General features: G+C 36.5%; 1 protein-coding gene across 3 annotated transcripts in view; it reads left to right on the top strand.

Moving 5' to 3' along the window:
• ATF7IP2 (activating transcription factor 7 interacting protein 2) overlaps positions 1-16,242 on the top strand; it is a 71,130-nt gene extending 54,888 nt beyond the window's left edge. For all 3 annotated transcript variants that reach the window (XM_020972548.2, XM_078152771.1, XM_020972549.2), the window contains 4 exons: positions 1,211-1,272; positions 6,821-6,896; positions 9,679-9,764; positions 14,649-16,242. In XM_020972548.2, coding sequence (XP_020828207.1) covers positions 1,211-1,272; positions 6,821-6,896; positions 9,679-9,764; positions 14,649-15,083 — 659 coding nt within the window. In that variant the 3' untranslated portion in view covers positions 15,084-16,242. The remainder of the gene's footprint in view (positions 1-1,210; positions 1,273-6,820; positions 6,897-9,678; positions 9,765-14,648) is intronic.
• The last annotated feature ends 1,023 nt before the right edge of the window (positions 16,243-17,265 follow it).

The raw sequence follows: 17,265 nt of genomic DNA on the forward strand, positions 1-17,265 counted from the left end.
CAGTTTTGATGCATGCCTTAAAATTTTTCAAATACCTTTAAAGAGAAAAGCCCAAGATTAAAAATCGTACCCTAAGTACTTTGAGTTTTGATGGAATATATTTTATTACTCTGTGATAATTGTGTATGTGAAACTGAATCCTGCCTACATATGAATATATTTGATTGAAGAAGTGAAGTTACTTTTTCTTTCATCTTCAGTGAGGCGTGAAGCATAGTTCACTTCAAGCAGTCTTATTTCAGAGGAGTTCATTTGTGCACAAGAAACTAGACATTTCCTATTCAGTTGCAAGGAGCTAGCTTTTACTCCTAGATATTCATAGTTCAGGTTATATTTTCTCCCCTCTGGGTTTCAGAAAACAGTCTGACTCAAATTCTTTGTGAGAAATTAGTAAGGTGCTCCATTGATAGGCATCCTTCCAATAGACTCATTAAAATTAAAAAGAACTGCCTAAAGAACTTTATAAATTTAAGTATTTAAAATTAGCATTCATCCAAAAATAGTAGCATTTTATAAACATATATATATTACCTGACAAATATATTGGCTTTAAAAAGTAGTTATGGCTTGTTCACATCACTAAATTACTCAGTGAATTGCATCAGTATTACATAAAATAGGAGAGATAAATGGCCACAGCAATATTTTTTTCTCAGCATTATGCAGACTTCTTAAGGCTTACATGTACCAAGAAGTAAAACTTCCGGCTAATGGCCATCTTGAGTTGTAGCATATGTATCGCAGGTGTAGCATAGTTTATGCCAGTAATTTTCTTTTAAGCTACCAGATTATCCAGATTTGTTCCATTCTGTGTCTCTAGATACAGAAAATACATAAAAGATTCAGGAATTACCCATCTCAGAAGAACTGATCAAAAATGGGGACTGTCTAGAAATTGGGGGCAGTTGGAGAAGATAAATATTGATCTCTTCATGTATAGAGAAATAATTTTCAGCTAGTCTCCAAGTTTGATCTTCCTCAAATTCTAGGCCTGTTTTTAGGTAGATATTTTAGAAGTACTAAGAGAATTTGTTGAATGGATGAAAACTACCTTGAATAGCATAACTTGTATAAAATTTTATTGTTATGATTTGGGAGAAGAGTGCAGTGTTTATAATCTTTTATTTAGGAAGTCCATGACTTTGTTTTATCATCCTAATGTTAGTGTTTCCAAATGTCATTTTCCAAATGTATGTTGTTTTCCTTTCAGATGTTGAAAAAATGGTATTGGCAAATTCAAATGATTCACTTGGTTCTAAAACTAAATCAAAGGCAAGTAATAATAAATTTTCTATATTATCTATATCTGTACCTATAGTTTTGATATTGATATGTGGTTGGCTGGGTTTTATAGGTCTTTGGAAAATGCTGGTGACAGTAAACCTAATACCTGTCCAATCTGCAATACAACTTACAATTAAGAAGGTATTATGTATTCTAAAACCTAATTTATCTCGTTAGTTTAATAATTTGTACTTTCTTATGTCAAGACAAATGTAGTGTTTTATATCTGTTTTTTCCACATCTACCACTTACAGTGGCTACAAAAACCTTTTGGAATGTTAAATTGTAGTAGTTTCTAAACCATTTAAGAGAAACTATGTTGGACTGTTAAAATTATATTGTTATAGGGCCTGCCAATACAGCTTTAAGTCAGGCAGGGAATGTTATGTCTTGTGTGGAAATTTGTGATAGGCTGTGTTGGTTGACAAGACTGGCAAACAATCACAGTGTTGCAGCAGCTGTGGCCAAGGTTGGAGAAGACAACTGGGTCTTCCAGCCATTGGGGGAATGGAATTCAGGGAGATAACTGAGTGGAGGTATTTCTAGTGCTAGGTTACGGGGGGGGGGGGCGGTGAGTGAAGGCCAAGTTAAATATATTGGTCAGCAAAGCTGGGCCAAATCCAAATCTTTTATGACAGAGAAAAGCAAAACAGAGAAATGGTACAGATTGCTCACTAAAAAGCTGATCAGCTCTTCTCTCTATCAAAAAGATATTTGAGCTAGTCCCATTGCCCATGTGAGTTTAGAGTTTATCTCACATGTACCTCTGGATTGCGTGGTTTGGGAGCATTCATAGAAATGGAAGAGATGAAAGACCATCACATAGGATTTATGAGCTATGATGAATGATGAAGGAAGGGTGGTAGGGAAACTCCAACTGAATGGCACTAGTATTCAGCCTAGTACGGGAAGAGCCTAATGAAAAAGTACTCCAATCTCCAAGAGGTCTGACTGAATCAAAATTTCCTTTTGGGCAATGTTGGGGAATTTCTCAAACAGGGAGTTGACTTTCTGGGAGTATTTCATCCACCAGCAGATTGCCCAAAAGAGACCAGAGGTCAAATAAAGTGAGTAGCCAAAATGAAAGGGAAAGAAATTTATTAGTGCTCTAGTAAACCACCTGCCTCCCCTTCCCAGTGTACAGATGTGTATACTTTTTAGGCCTACTTAGATTACACAGCCAGTCAGCAGCATCCTGTGGCATGTAAATGAAGCTTAACTAACCACAGGAATGTTAGGTCCCCATATTTGTAGCAAAAATTACAGCCCTTCCCGTATCTGGTGGTCACAGGAATATCACAAAAGAGCAGAAAAGCTTCAGATTGCAGACCTGGGTTATTGGAGGTGGATGAGGGGCTTTGTCCACACATTATAGTCAAAATGGAGATTCTTAGTCACATAAAAAAACTGCTGGGAAAACTGGAAAAGAGTATGGCAGAAACTAGGCATTGATCAAAATCTCACACCATATACCAAAATAAAGCCAAAATGGGTTCATGATTTAGATATAAAGGCTAATACTGTAAGCAAACTTGGAGAGCAAGGAATAGTTTACCTATCAGATTTACGGAGAACAGAAGAATTCACGACCAAACAGTAGATAGAGAACATTATGAAAAGCAAAATGGATAACTTTGATTACCTTAAATTGAAAACTTTTTGCACAAACAAAGCCAATGCAACTAAGATTAGAAGGAAGGTAGAAAATTGGGAAAGAATTTTTACAACCAGTCTCTCTGATAAGGACTTCATTTCTAAAATATATAAATTAAGTTAAATTTATAAGAATACAAGTCATTGGGGGCAGCTAGGTGGTGCAGTGGATAGAGCACTGGCCCTGAAGTCAGGAGGACCTGAGTTCAAATCCGGCCTCAGACCAAACACTTGACACATACTAGCTGTGTGACCCTGGGCAAGTGACTTAGCCCCAATTGCCTAAAAAAAAAAAGAATACAAGTCATTCCCCAATTGATAAATGGTCAAAGGATATGAACAGGCTGTTCTCAGATGAAGAAATTAAAGCCATCTATAGTCATATGAAAAAATGCTCTAAATCACTATTGATTAGAGAAATGCAAAGAACTACTGGGAAAACTGGAAAAGAGTATGGCAGAAACTAGGCAAAGACCAACATCTTAACACCATATCCCAAAATAAAGTCAAAATGGGTACACAATTTAGTTTTAAAGGCTGATACTACAAGCAAACTGGGAGAGCAAGAAATAGTTTACGTCAGATTTTTGGAGAACAGAAGAATTTATGACTTAACAAGTGATAGAAAACATTATGAAATGCAAAATGGATAATTTTGGTTACATTAAATTGAAAAGTTTTTGTACAAACTATCTACAATCATATGAAAGAATTCTCTAAATCACTATTGATTAGAGAAATGCAAATCAAAACAACTTTGAGGTACCACATCACACCTATCAGATTGGCCCGCATGACAAAACAAGAAATGATAAATGTTGGAGAAGATATGGGAAAATTTGAACACTAATGTATTATTGCTGGAGTTGTGAAGTGATCCAGCTGTTTTGGAGAGCAATTTGGAACTATGCCCAAAGGGTGGTAAAAATGTGCATAGCCTTTGACCCAGCAATAGCACTTCTAGGGCTGTATCCCAGAGAGATCATAAAAATGGGGAAAGGACCCACATGTACAAAAATATTTATAGCAGCTCTTTCTGTGGTGGCAAAAGAATTGGAAATTGAGGGGGTGTCCATCAATTGGGGGAATAGCTGAACAAGTTGTGGTATATGAATGTAATGGAATACTATTGCGCTGTAAGAAATGATGAGCAGGCAAACTTCAGAAAAACCTGGAAAGACTTGTATGGACTGATGCTGAGTGAAGTAAGGAGAACCAGGAGAACATTGTACACAGTAACAACCACATTGCACAATGGCTAACTTTGATAGAATTAGCCCTTCTCAGCAATACAAGGATATAAAACATCTCCATGGGACTCATGGTGGAAAGTGCTATCCACATGCAGAGAGGGAACTGTGGAAATTGGATGCACATTGAAACATAGTATTTGCTCTTTTTTTTCTTCTCTTTTGTTTCTTCTTTCTTGTGGTTCCTCCTATTAGTTCTAATTCTTCTTCATGGCATGACTAATGTAAAAATATGTTTAATAGGAATGTATATGTAGAGCCTATATCAGATTGCACACCATGTTAGGAAGGGGGAAGGGGAGAGAGGGGGAGAAAATTGGGACCTCAAAAGGTTATGGAGGTGAATGTTGAAAACTAAAAATAAATTAATTTTAAAAGAGTTCCCTATATTAGTGAAAACATTGGTTCATGTCCCATCTGTATCCCTGATTTCAGTTCATTTATATTCACAAAGGAAGGATGGCTCTTAAGAATTATAAAAATGCTAAATAACAAATGTATCCTTATATATAGTATGTGAAGGGTCATAGTAACAAATTAAACATTATGGAACAAATTATAATCACAATTTAATTGGTACTATCACTGAGAAATTAAATGACCTCTGAGGGCCCTTTAAAATCCTTAGATCTTGTGATTATGTATATGGTAGTTCCATTCTTAAGTTGTCTACAATAGAGATATCAAATATGCATCCCTGAGACCCCAAGTGCAACCCAAATCAGATTAAAATATGATTGGGAAATATTTAATGAAATTAAAAACATAATAAAGTATAAATAATGTTAATATATGGTTTTCCAAGTCAATGTGTGCCCACAGGGATGCTTAGATACAATTTAGTAGCCCCTGTTTATATGTGATTTTGACACCACTATTCTAAGTGGTCAGGATTGAAAACAGAAAATACAAGTCCCAGATACTGATTATCTTAAGTGGTAGTCATACTTGATCATTACAGTTTCACCATGTTCAGTTTCTTTTTTAAAATAAATTTTGTTGATACCTTTAGTCTTAATTACACCAAACATATAACAAAGAATTTTTTTAAGAAATGAGAAGAAAAATTGATCAGTCACATTGAAAAAGTATGAAAGTATATGCGATGTAACATCTTATAAATTTCCCAGATATGCTGTGGAGTGGAGTGGAGTGGAGTGGTTAATGCCTTATCACATCTCTTCTTTAGCGTCATGCTTTGTTCTTCATAGTTTTGCAACATTCACTTTTAATTGTTTTCTGGTGGTTCTTTCCATTTACATTGTTGTATCATTGTGTATATTATTTTGTTGGTTCTGCCTTCTTCACTAAACATCAGTTCATTTAAGTCTTTCTATGATTTTCAATTATCCATATTCATCATATTCATCATTTCTTAATAGCACAGTAGTATTCCACTATATTCACATGCATCATTTTGTTTAGCCATTCCCCAGTTGATGGACATCTGTTTAGTTTTAAATTGGTCTTTCCCCAATAGATCAGTATCTACTTTGTTTCCAATTCTTTGCTGTCACAAAAAGTGCTGTTATAAATATTTTGGTGTATATGAGGATGTTCTTCTTAACAGTGACCTTGATCGTTGAATCTCTGAGTCAAAAGGTATGGGTTTTTCTAGTCACTTTATTTGCATAATTCTTAGTTGTTTTTAAAAATGGTTTTACTGATTCATGTGGCTCCATCAAAAATACATTGATGTACCTATCTTCCCACAACTCCTGTAGCATTGACTGCTTCCATATTTTGTTATCTTTGTCAATTTGCTGGTTGTGAGAGAAAACCTTATGTTTGTTTTGATTTTCATTTATCTGAGCATTGTTTTGGAACATTCCTTCATATGGTTGTTCCATAATTTACAGTTCTTTGAAGAACTATTTGTTCATATCCTTTGACCACTTATTTATTGGGGACTGTCTTTTGGGATATATTTATCTTATGTGTACATATATATATATTATGTGTATGTGTATAAACATGTATACGCTCACATATATATATATACACAATATGTGAACATATATGCACACAAATACATACATACATCTGTTAGTTGTTTACATATATTGGATCCCAAATTCCTGTCTGAAAAATTTGATGCAAAGGTTTTTTTTCTTCCCGACTCAACCACTTCCCTTCTTATCTTTATGTGTGAGGGGGATAACTTTATTTTGATATCCTCACCTTGCATAGCAAAAGACTAGAAAAGTCAGCAATGTGGAAAGACTTGCTTCCACATAGAGATTATGTGCCTTATTTAGAGAATACTTTTTTGTTAATATGTAGGACCAATCAGCTTCATTTCTCTGTCTTCCCTATAATATGAACTCAAACCCTTCGTAATGTGTCATCCATAAAGTCTCAGGGGAGTTGGCCACCTATTTCAGATTCCCTCTCTGCTGGATGACTTAATAAATTCTTTTCTTGAAACTTTCTTAGCCTGTAATTAATTTTCAACCAACAAGAGTAATGGTCAGCAGAGGTGGGCCTAATTCAGTACCTGGTAAGGAGAGAGTAGGGACAAAGACTAAATGCTGTGATACAGATTTTTTTTTGATAATTGCTTATTTCCTAATATGCAGTAACTTGGTTTCCTGATAGTGACAAAGCTTTATTATATAATTAATCCTTTTCAGGCTTCAGGAGAAAAAACGAAAGTTGAGCATTTCGTGATTGACCTGACAGAAGAAGCCAACTTAAATTGTAAAACAGGTAAGAAGTTAATTTTATTTATTTTAGACACACACACACATTACACATATATATACGGAGAGAGTTGGCTCTTTAAGATGCCTTTAACATAGTAATGTAGCTGTTACATTTATAAGAAGCTAATTAATATTGATTTACTTAGCTACTTCCCCTATTATAGGAACTGTGATTGTCAAAGGACTATAAAGGGGAAAAAAAACTTTAATTCAGTTTTTAAAGCCATTTATTTTGTGCCTTTTTTGGGGCAGTGCACTGTTTTAGGTGTAGTCATAAATATGATTCATGACAGTCCTTTTCCTCAAAGATGCTCAAGTCAAGTAGAGGGAATAAGATATGTACAAAAGTAACTATAGTACGAAACAGCATAGAAGTACCTAAGTAAGGTACAACCGAGTGCTATTCCAAATTCAAGGGTGTGAATTCTCTTATGTGTGGTGGCTGTTAATCTCTAATAGTGTTTAAAGCTTTCCTCTTCTCTTGGCAGGCAGATGTTGAGATGCTTATAGCAAGAATAGGTCCATCAACTACTTGTGGTTTAAACAAAAGAAGTAATTTTTTTTTTTATAAATGAAATGGTGAAAGACTGAGGAATGTTTATATTGATGTTTGAAATACAACTTTTACCTGTTGCTCCTCATTCTTTCCTTAGACTAACAGTTGTCATTCTTCTTCTACATGACAGCCCTTCATACATTTGAAGATGTAGTTGTCATGTTCACCTCAAGTTGTCTTTCCTTCAGGAAAAACACCCCCAGTTCCTTCAGCTAACTCTCATAGCAGGATGTATTGTTCCAGCTTGTCAATGTCCTTCCTGAAGAGAGGACAATACTTCAGATTTGCTTTGAGCAAGACAGAGTACACTGGGAAATTTGACCTTCCTGATTCAGGACACTGTGCTTCTCTAAAGTCAAATTTTGCATTTGCATTTTTGGCAGCTATGCCTGTGGGCCAGATCCTATCACCTCCCCTTCTCTTCTAGGAGCTTGTCCACCAATCATTCCATAAGATGAGATATTTGTTCTTTTAATTGTTACTTAGGTGGGGTTTTAGAAACCTCAGCTCATTCCTGGAGAAGTTGTTGAAGCTTCAATTCTAAGTCTCACTTGGGCCAGAAAGTTGGAGAGTTCTTAAGCTTATCCAGAAAACTTAGCAGGAAAACAAGAATACGATAATATGTTCCTGGAACATTCATTCTTCTGAAACACGGCCATGTTCCCTTGTGGTTTCATGGTTTTTCTTATCGTTGTACTTGTTGTGTTGCACTCAGATAGGTGAAAGGCAGGGTGGTGTCAGCAACTAGGTGCTGTTGGGAGCATCTGTGCTCCACAAAATTAGTAAACCATGAAGCTTTTTGCTCTGTATAAGGAGTCTAGAACAAAAAACTTAAGAATCATTTATCTGCTTGTGGAATTTAAAAACACATTAATGGAAACACTGACAGCACTTAGTAGCAGTATTTAAAAATTGAACAGTTAAAGAGCAGATCACTCAAGAAAAACCTACTCAGAAAGAACAGTTAAATAATAGCTAGTATTTGTATGCTTCTTAATGCAAATAATTCATTTTACAAAGCACTTTACAAATATTATCTCATTTCATCCTCCCAACAGCCTTGTGAGCTCAATGCTTTTATTCTCCTCATGTTACAGGTGAGGAAACCAGGGCTGAGGGAGATTAAGTGATTTGCCCAACTCACAAAGACAGTATCTAAGGATGGAGCTTCTGGCTCCAAGGCCCGCTCTCTATTCATCGCACCACCTAACTACCTCAGAAGCATAGCATCAGTCGGCATTCATCGTCAGACTGTTTCCACCTCATGTGATACAACGTCTAAAGAGTTCAGAGCGTTAGCATTAGTATTCCAAGTTTAATTATAAAAGTTTTATTTTATGTATTTTGAATACTTTTGTTACTGCTATTTTTTCTTTCAGCACATTTATTTAAATGTACTTGCTTTATTTTTAAGTGCTAAATATTCTTTTTTTTTTCCCTAATCATGTTTTCAGGCCTTTTTGTTCATTCAACTAATTCCATGAGAATATAGATCAAAAGTAGTCAGCAATTCACCTCTTGTTATTTCCTGTTTGGTCTTCTGACCTTTACTCTACTTGTTTGTACATTATTGCCAGATTAATTTTATTAAATATCCCCCTTCGTCATTTAATACCTCTGCATAAGATTGCTTGTTGTAATATATTCAGACTCCTTACGTTCATGGGTTTTGATCAGTTGGCTCCAGCCTATCCATTCAGTCTTTTCTGTTCCCCAGCATAAGCGCATTTGGTAAGGCCAGTCTTCTTACCAAAGAAGGGACTTGTACGCCTCGCAACTCTCTGCCATACACATATTCACACACCTTAACTCTACAAAGGTTTGCTTTGTCTGAGAAACTCAGACCTGTAAAAATGGTTTTATTCCATTTTTCATTTTTGGTGTTGAGTGCTTGTTTTCCCATTATTAGAAATTTCTTGAGTGTCACAAATTTTGATGTCATCATCCTGTAATGAATCTAGCTCACTGCTGGGCACTTAACAAAAAATCACTGAAAATGCTAGGACTACTCTAATTGGGAAAATGTGATCATGCTGAAGGAAAATTCTTCCAGAGGAAACATATCTTGAACAATTTTTAATTTTTTCTGTTTTATTTGTTCTTGAATTTTTGCATACAACTTAGCTGCTTATGAAAGATTTAGTACAATAGAAGCTTTGCCTTCATAGAGGTTATTATGTTGGTAATTACTACAAATCTGATTATACCACTGAAACTATATTATTTTTAGCAACTTCAGTGGAAGTCCTGGAATTGCCTGTGGCAACCAATGAAAACTTGAAGAAGAAGAACTTACTGGTACAAGATTCAACACAGGTACTTGTTAAAAGATTATCTGGTCATTACAGAAACTTGATATGTATTTTGAAGATTCGGTAGAGTAATTAGTCATGTACAGAATTAGTGCTGCATGCTTCACAAAGAAACAAGAATGTTAAAGATATAAAATCTAATTCAGAAGGTGCAAGATTATGGACTGAGTAGGAATGGTTGCCACAGAGGAAAGTAAGAAAGAATAGCTAAGCACTGGGAGCACCTCTTAAAATTTAAGAGCTGTCACAGGGACCACAGTAACCATTTTTTGGTTCATTCATCATTTATTAGCGTGCTAAACACTGTGCTGGTCACTGGGCCAGGATACAGAGTTTTAGCTAAGATACAGGCCCTGCCTTAATGGAGTTTTTAAAATCTACTAGGAGATAAAACACAAATAATTACAGTATTATATTATAATGCCAGAGATTTACAAAACATTGAGCAGAGGGAGAGCTCATTATAATTTGGGAATCAGGAAGGGCTTTTGGAGAAAGTGACATTTGAGTTGGGTTTTAAAGGGTGATAGAAATCCAGCAGGATTGAAGGAGATGAGAGGACATTCTAGGCATGAAGCTTGAAAACGAGCAGAAGTACAGAGGATCAAAAGCAAAGACAGGAATTTGGAATCAGGAGTTTGGCTGGAATATGAAGTGTATGGAAGAGAATAAAATAAGACAGGAAGGTAGAATGGTACCAGATATGGAAGGTTTGGGATACCAGTCAAAGGATTTTGAACATTACCTCTGTAAGGCTTAAGAAGCCACAAATCTTTAATCTTTGAGTAGGGAGATGTTCCTAGCTCTATATGTAAGGAAGATTCTTCTGGCATGGAATATAGGGGGCAGAGAATAGATTACTTATTAGAAGGCCATTGTAGTAGTCTAGACCATTGCTTAGGACCTTATTGGAGTGCTGTCAGTGTGAATGAAGAAAAGAGAACAGACGTGAGAAAAATTATGTATAGAAGGCCATTGTAGTAGTCTAGACCATTGCTTAGGACCTTATTGGAGTGCTGTCAGTGTGAATGAAGAAAAGAGAACAGACGTGAGAAAAATTATGTAATGTGGCAGCTGATTGGATATGAGAGCTGAGAAGAAAGTACAAAGGGACTCCCATTGTTTCTAATTGAGGAGAGAATATGGCCAATGACTGAAAAATTCTGTTACAAGGAAGAATATTTCCTTAATTCCATCCTATTATGCGTCAGAGATACTGTTCTAGCACTGGGAAAGAGAAAAAGTTCAGCTGTGGGCATCTTGAATTGGGGGCACTGGTGCAACATCCAGATGGAGATGCAATTCTTAAAGCTCAGAAGAGAGTGAAATCAGGGTTGAGGAAAGAGATTTGGAAGTCATCTACTTTAGGAGAGTGATGATTAGAGCTAGAGGAATCAGTGAGCTTGCCAAGAAGATGAACATATAGAAAAGAGCCAAAGATAAATCTTTGAAAAATACCCCCATTAAGAGGCTGGCAAGAGAAGCCAGTGAAGGAGAAAGACAAGTAAAAGAACCAAGTGTAGTGTCTCTAAAGGAAGGGAGAAGAAAATATCTGGTAGAGAAGGGGTGATTAACAGGCTGAGAATCTGCAAAGAAGTCGGAGAGGGTGAGAATCGAAAAACATGTGGTTGGATCTAGCAGTTAAGAAGTCATTGGTGAAATTGAAAAACTTTTGCACAAACAAAATCATTCCACTGTCACGGTATGGGGAGGGGGAATTAAAGTGTGAGAAGACTGGAAAGGTAGGAAGGGGCCTGGTTATAAAGGGCTTTAAAAGCTTTTGATCCTGGAGATAACAGGGATCCACTGGAGTGTATTGGATAGGAGAAGACATGGTCTCACCTACACTTAAGGGCACAAGGAAAAAAAAACTAAACCACTGTTTTCAAAAAGAAAGAAAGAATTGAATAGGAAAAACAAATAGGTAAATTATAATGAAGTCTGCTCTGCCAGTACACACTTGTGCATTCCACAAGCCTTTCTTAATTTACTTCATTTAGCTGTTTAACTTTTTAAAATGCAAAGAGCTGGGATAAAATTTACTTTACTGTGCTGTCCCTTTCAATATCAAAAGAAAAAAAGAATGCGGACACTGAATATGGGCCATGCTTTGCTGCTTTTTCATCTGTCTGGCTGGCTAGTTTTGGTACTGATGTCAAGAAACAAACTTGCATTTTGGTTAGAGAAACCTGGGTAGTAACTCTAGTTAACAGAACACAATAAGAACCTATACCCAGATTCTGGCAAGCGCGTTAATGTTAAAATGCAGTTAATAAGCGTGCCATTTTTATTAAAATGATTTAAATTATTGGAACGGGAATGCACAATACTTAAAATAAAAGTTTTTAAGCCTGAAAAAACCCAACCATATGGAAGTATTGCAAGTCACAAGTAGTAAGAGAAATGCATATCAAAACACCTTATTCCCAACAAATTACAACGATGACAAAACATAGAAATAGTGATTGTTGAACCTGTAGAAAGATAGGCACATAAATGCACTGTTAGTGCAACTGTAAATTGGTCCAACCAATCTGGAAAGAAATTTGGAATTATGCATTTAAAGTGACAGAAAATATCTTCAGCCTTTGACTAAGATCTTATTGTTAGACATACACTGTACTGCAAGGAAGTCAAATAGAAAGGCCCCTATACTAACATATTCATAGTAGCACTTGAAATTTTTTTCCAATTACATATAAAAAAAATTTAGCATTTCATTTTTTAAAATTTTGAGTTCTAAATTCTCTCCCTCTTTCCCTTTCCTCCCCTCTTCCTAAGATGGCAAGCAGTTTGATGTAAGTTATACATGTGTAGTGATGCAAAACATATTTCCGTATTAATCATGTTGTGAAGAAAAGACAAAAACAAAAAAGCACAAGAAAAATAAATTTTAAAAAGTATGCTTTGATCTGCATTCAGACTCCATGAGTTCTAGCTCTGGAGGTAGATAGTAGTTTCCCTCATGAGTCCTTCAGAATTGTCTTAGATCACTGTAGAATAGCTAAGTCATTCACAGTTGACCACTGTCTATTATTGCTCTTACTGTGTGCAGTGCTCCCCTGGTTCTGCTTACTTTGATTTACATCAGTTCATGTAAGTCCAGGTTTTTTGGAAATCTGCCTGTTCATCATTTCTTATAGCACAATAGCATTCCATCACAATCACATAGCAGAACTTGTTCAGCCATTCCCCAGTTGATGGACATCCCCATAATTTCCAATTCTTTGCCACCACAGAAAAGAACTTCTATAAATATTTTTGTAAATACAGTCCTTTTTTTTTTTAAAATGTATTTGGTTTATAGACCTAGCAATGTATCCACAGTTTTCTAGCCCTTTGGGTCTAGTTCCAAATGGCTCTCCAGAATGGTTGGGTCACAGCTGGTTGGAGTTCACAACTCCATCAACAGTGAATTACTGTCCCAATTTTCTCACATCTCCTCCAACATTTGTCATTTTCCTTTTTGTCATATTTTGTCATATCAGCAAATATGATAGGTGTGAGGTGATACCTCAGAGTTTTTTTAATTTGCATTTCTTCATCAGTAGTGATTTAGAGCATTTTTTTTTCATCTGACCATAGATAGCTTTGATTTCTTCATCTGTAAGCTGCCTGTTTACGTCCTTTAAGCATTTATTAATTGGAGAATGACTTATATTCTTACAAATTTGACTCAGTTCTCTATATATTTTAGAAATGAGGCCTTCATCAGAGACACGGGGTGTAAAAATGGCTTTCCAGCTTTCTGCTTGCTTACTTTATTTTTCTTGGGGTGTTTTGTCTCTCTTTTCTTTCACAATATGACTAATACGGTAGAATGTTTTGCATGACTGCACATGTATGTATAGCCTATATCAAGTTTTTTGCCTTCTTCAATGAGAGGGGACTGGAGAAAGGGGGAATTTGGAACTCAAAATTTAAAGAAAAACAAATGTTTAAAATTATTTTTATATGTAATTAGGGAGAAACCAAATACTAAATAAATATTTTTTAAAGAGTTTCTGCCTCAGAGAGCCCACATCCTCATCAAGAAAGACAACACATGTAGGAGAGTGGTGGCAAGAGAAGAGCGTTTTTGTTTTGGGGAGCTGGAAAGTGGATGGGGGTTAAAGTACGTGGCCATAGGCAGATAGATGGTAGGATGCCCTAGGTAGGTAGCTGGATGTCTAGTACCAGTCAGTGGCTAGTTTGTTACCAGTCGTCTGAGTTAGGCACTATGGCAGGAACTCCAAAGTTGAATGGACTGAGACCTGGATTTTCTGAAGGAGCCACTTATGATGAAGAGCCAGGTCTTAGGACCAGTCTGTTATAGGCTGCTGATCTGGAATGGGGAGGAGCAAGGATGCAGCAACAGGTAGATAGTAGTATAACTTGGGTGTATGTCCAAGTGAGATGTGAAACCGATGCTTGGTGTATTATATTGAAAAGTTTTATAGTAAAGGGGGAAACAGACTTTTCATTGTATAACTCTAGAGCACTCTTATACATAATTGCAAACCTTTTATGCTATTCAGCCCTCTGTTACTGCTTATACAAAATAAAGGAAATGAAAATTCTTCTTGCCCAGTGGTGGACTTTGCTTGCCTCTGATACAGAAATAATTCTTTCTAAGGCTGCCCATTAGGGAGTTATGTGTGGAAGACAGATGTTTCTATTTGAGTAGATTATCACAGTCGGTCCTATAAGCTTTACAGTCAGTTCAGTAAATAATTTCCATTTTCCCTTGCACCTGTCCCCATGGAATATGTTTGTATTTACTTTTTTTATGATGAATTTCAGTAGGAAAATGAAATTTTTAAAATTTTGTGTACTCATTCACAAGTTTCTTATTTATATTACTTCTCCCCCACCAAATACAACTTAACCTTTTTATATATATTTTTAGGTCGTGGAATCATTTGAGCACCTTCCTTCACTACCAGAGCCACACCAGCACCCTGTTCTCACAGGGTCCAACGACTCTCTTCCTCCCCAGAAGTTTGAGCTAAGACTAAAACGGGTACTTAAGCCAAAAGGCATAGCATTGACTTGGAACACTTCTCATATTAATCCCAGGTGTGCCCCTGTTGAAAGCTATCACCTTTACGTATGCCACGGTAACACTAGCAAGAGCAAAACAACTTGGAAGAAAATCGGAGAAATTAAAGCTTTACCTCTCCCGATGGCATGTTCTTTATCTCAGTTCTTGTCTTCTGGCACATATTATTTTACTCTACAAGCAAAAGATATTTATGGACGGTATGGACCTTTTTGTGATATCAAATACATCCACGGACTCTCTGAAGATAATATTAAAGAATCACAAGTCCTTCCTACTTAAATGTTTCATAAGAAGCTAGGCCATTTCACATCTAAGTTGTTTGTTCTTATACATTAATATTCTAGTGGCAGCTAAAAGTGTACGTGGTATTTAACTGGCCAGTTCTTAATTGTGAACCCTCCATACTACGAATTAACTTCTCCAGTGCTTTGTAAAGGGCTCAGTCTGTGACTGATATTCAGTAGTGCATCTTCTAAGAGGGGAACATGACACGTGAGGAATATGTTCAAGATAATGCCTTTCTCTTTGTTGGTAGTGTTTAGTGAGATATATATATGTATATGTGTGTGTGTATATATAATATATATATATACACATACATACATACATATATATATATATAAATAAAAGAGTTGACCAGTTCAGAAAAATGTTTAGTCATGTAATTAAAATAGAGCTTCCTAAAAGGCATTTCCATTAAAGGGGTTTTTTTTCAAATGCATTTATATTCCATGGAGTGCTACTTTTTGTTTTATGTGCTGAATATATGTTAAACTTTTTTTTTTTGGCTGTGCTGTAATTATATCAGAAAATTGTCTGGAGGGTTGGTTTGGTAAACTCAGGCAGCTAAATAGAGGGGTAGCCAAAGCACTGAACTACATGAACCAAAATCCAGTGTCATAAGTTTCTCCTTGCCCCTCAACAAACTCTTCCTGAGCACAAACGAAGGGCAGTACAGAATTCCACACTTCATTTATGCTGTAAGAGGCAGAATCTGATTTTGCATCCTCACTGCTGCTTGTATCCTACTGGTCCGTGCTGTATGGGGCATGGAGAGACTTGACCAGATCACCTCCCTTCACTTCTGTTTCATACCCAGTCCAAGTATACAACCTGGGCTTCCCAGCTCTGTATTTGCCTTGGCCCTCACTGACCCAGTCACTTACAAATGCTACGGGAAGTTACTCAGAAAACCAGACTGACTCCCAGAATGCACTCAGCAATTCTTTCAAGTTATGGTGCTCAATACTCAGAGTCATGTCCTTAAACCAAAGACCAACATCAGTTCTGAGGCTACTTCCTAATGTTCCTAAATTCCCCTGTAGAATTATAGGCACCATCTTGTTGCAGCCTCTCATGTACAATTATTTTTTCCTCTTCTCTTAGCTCCATACCATCCCAAGCTCCTAATAAATAGTACTACTCATTGATTCATTCATTCGTTTGTTCATCAAATTGTTTTTGAGAGCCTACTATTTGTAAAAGTTTGTAGCAAAGTTTGTGGTACTCAGTATGACAGAGGAAGGCCTTATTATAATTCAGATATTGTCCAGCACTAAATGATTGAGACACTATTTCATGCTGTCAGGATTTAATATCTTGGGTTGAAATACTATAGCAGTCACTGTCAGCATTCCCCTGGAATTAAAATAGGTGAACAAGATGGGGGGAAAAAAAAGAAGAGTTAGTTGTTCAGAACAAGGTAAAATGTAGGGCATGGTTCAGAGATTACTACCCTTTTAATGGAATAAGAATTAGGAGACTAATTAGTGGTTGTCCTTCATTCTCAAAGAGGACCAAAATGACACCACTGTGTTGGAGTCAAGGTACAGTATGTCGGACTATGGCTGATCAGGCCAGGATGAGCTCAGAAGGCTCTACCACAGGTTGGGCACAAATAGTCCGTATGAACATTTGGAGTGGAGATGTCTCTAAACTTACACATATCACATTTCTTTTGAGCTGCTGAAATTCTGCTTTGCACGCAGAGTACAGCACCTTCTTTGATGTGGGCACACCATGCTGGTCAGTCCTATGCCAGTCTCCCCTGAAGCTCAGTGAAGCAGTGGATAGAGTACTTGGCTTAGAATCAAGAAGACTCATCTTCCTGAGTTCAAATCTGGTCTTAGACACTTACTAGTCATGTCACCCTGGGCAAGTCACTTAATTATGTTTGCCTCAGTTTCCTCATCTGTAAAATGAATTGGATAGGAAATAGCAAACCACTCCAGTGTCTTTGCCAAGAAAACTCCACATAGGGTCACAAAGAGTTGGACACAACTGAATAACAACAATTTTTGGGGGGTAACAGTTTAGAGAATAATTTTTGGAACACTTCATTTGCATCTATGCATATGTGTGAGTGTATCTGTATTTATATCTATATGTATATGTTTATGTCTGCATGTAACCTGGGGCCTCCCCCATATTCCCATACACATGTCCCAAAAAGATGCCTCAG

The sequence above is a fragment of the Phascolarctos cinereus genome, unplaced genomic scaffold (assembly GCF_003287225.1).
Source record: "Phascolarctos cinereus isolate Bilbo 61053 unplaced genomic scaffold, phaCin_HiC Scaffold_4;HRSCAF=312, whole genome shotgun sequence".
Lineage (NCBI taxonomy): Eukaryota > Metazoa > Chordata > Mammalia > Diprotodontia > Phascolarctidae > Phascolarctos > Phascolarctos cinereus.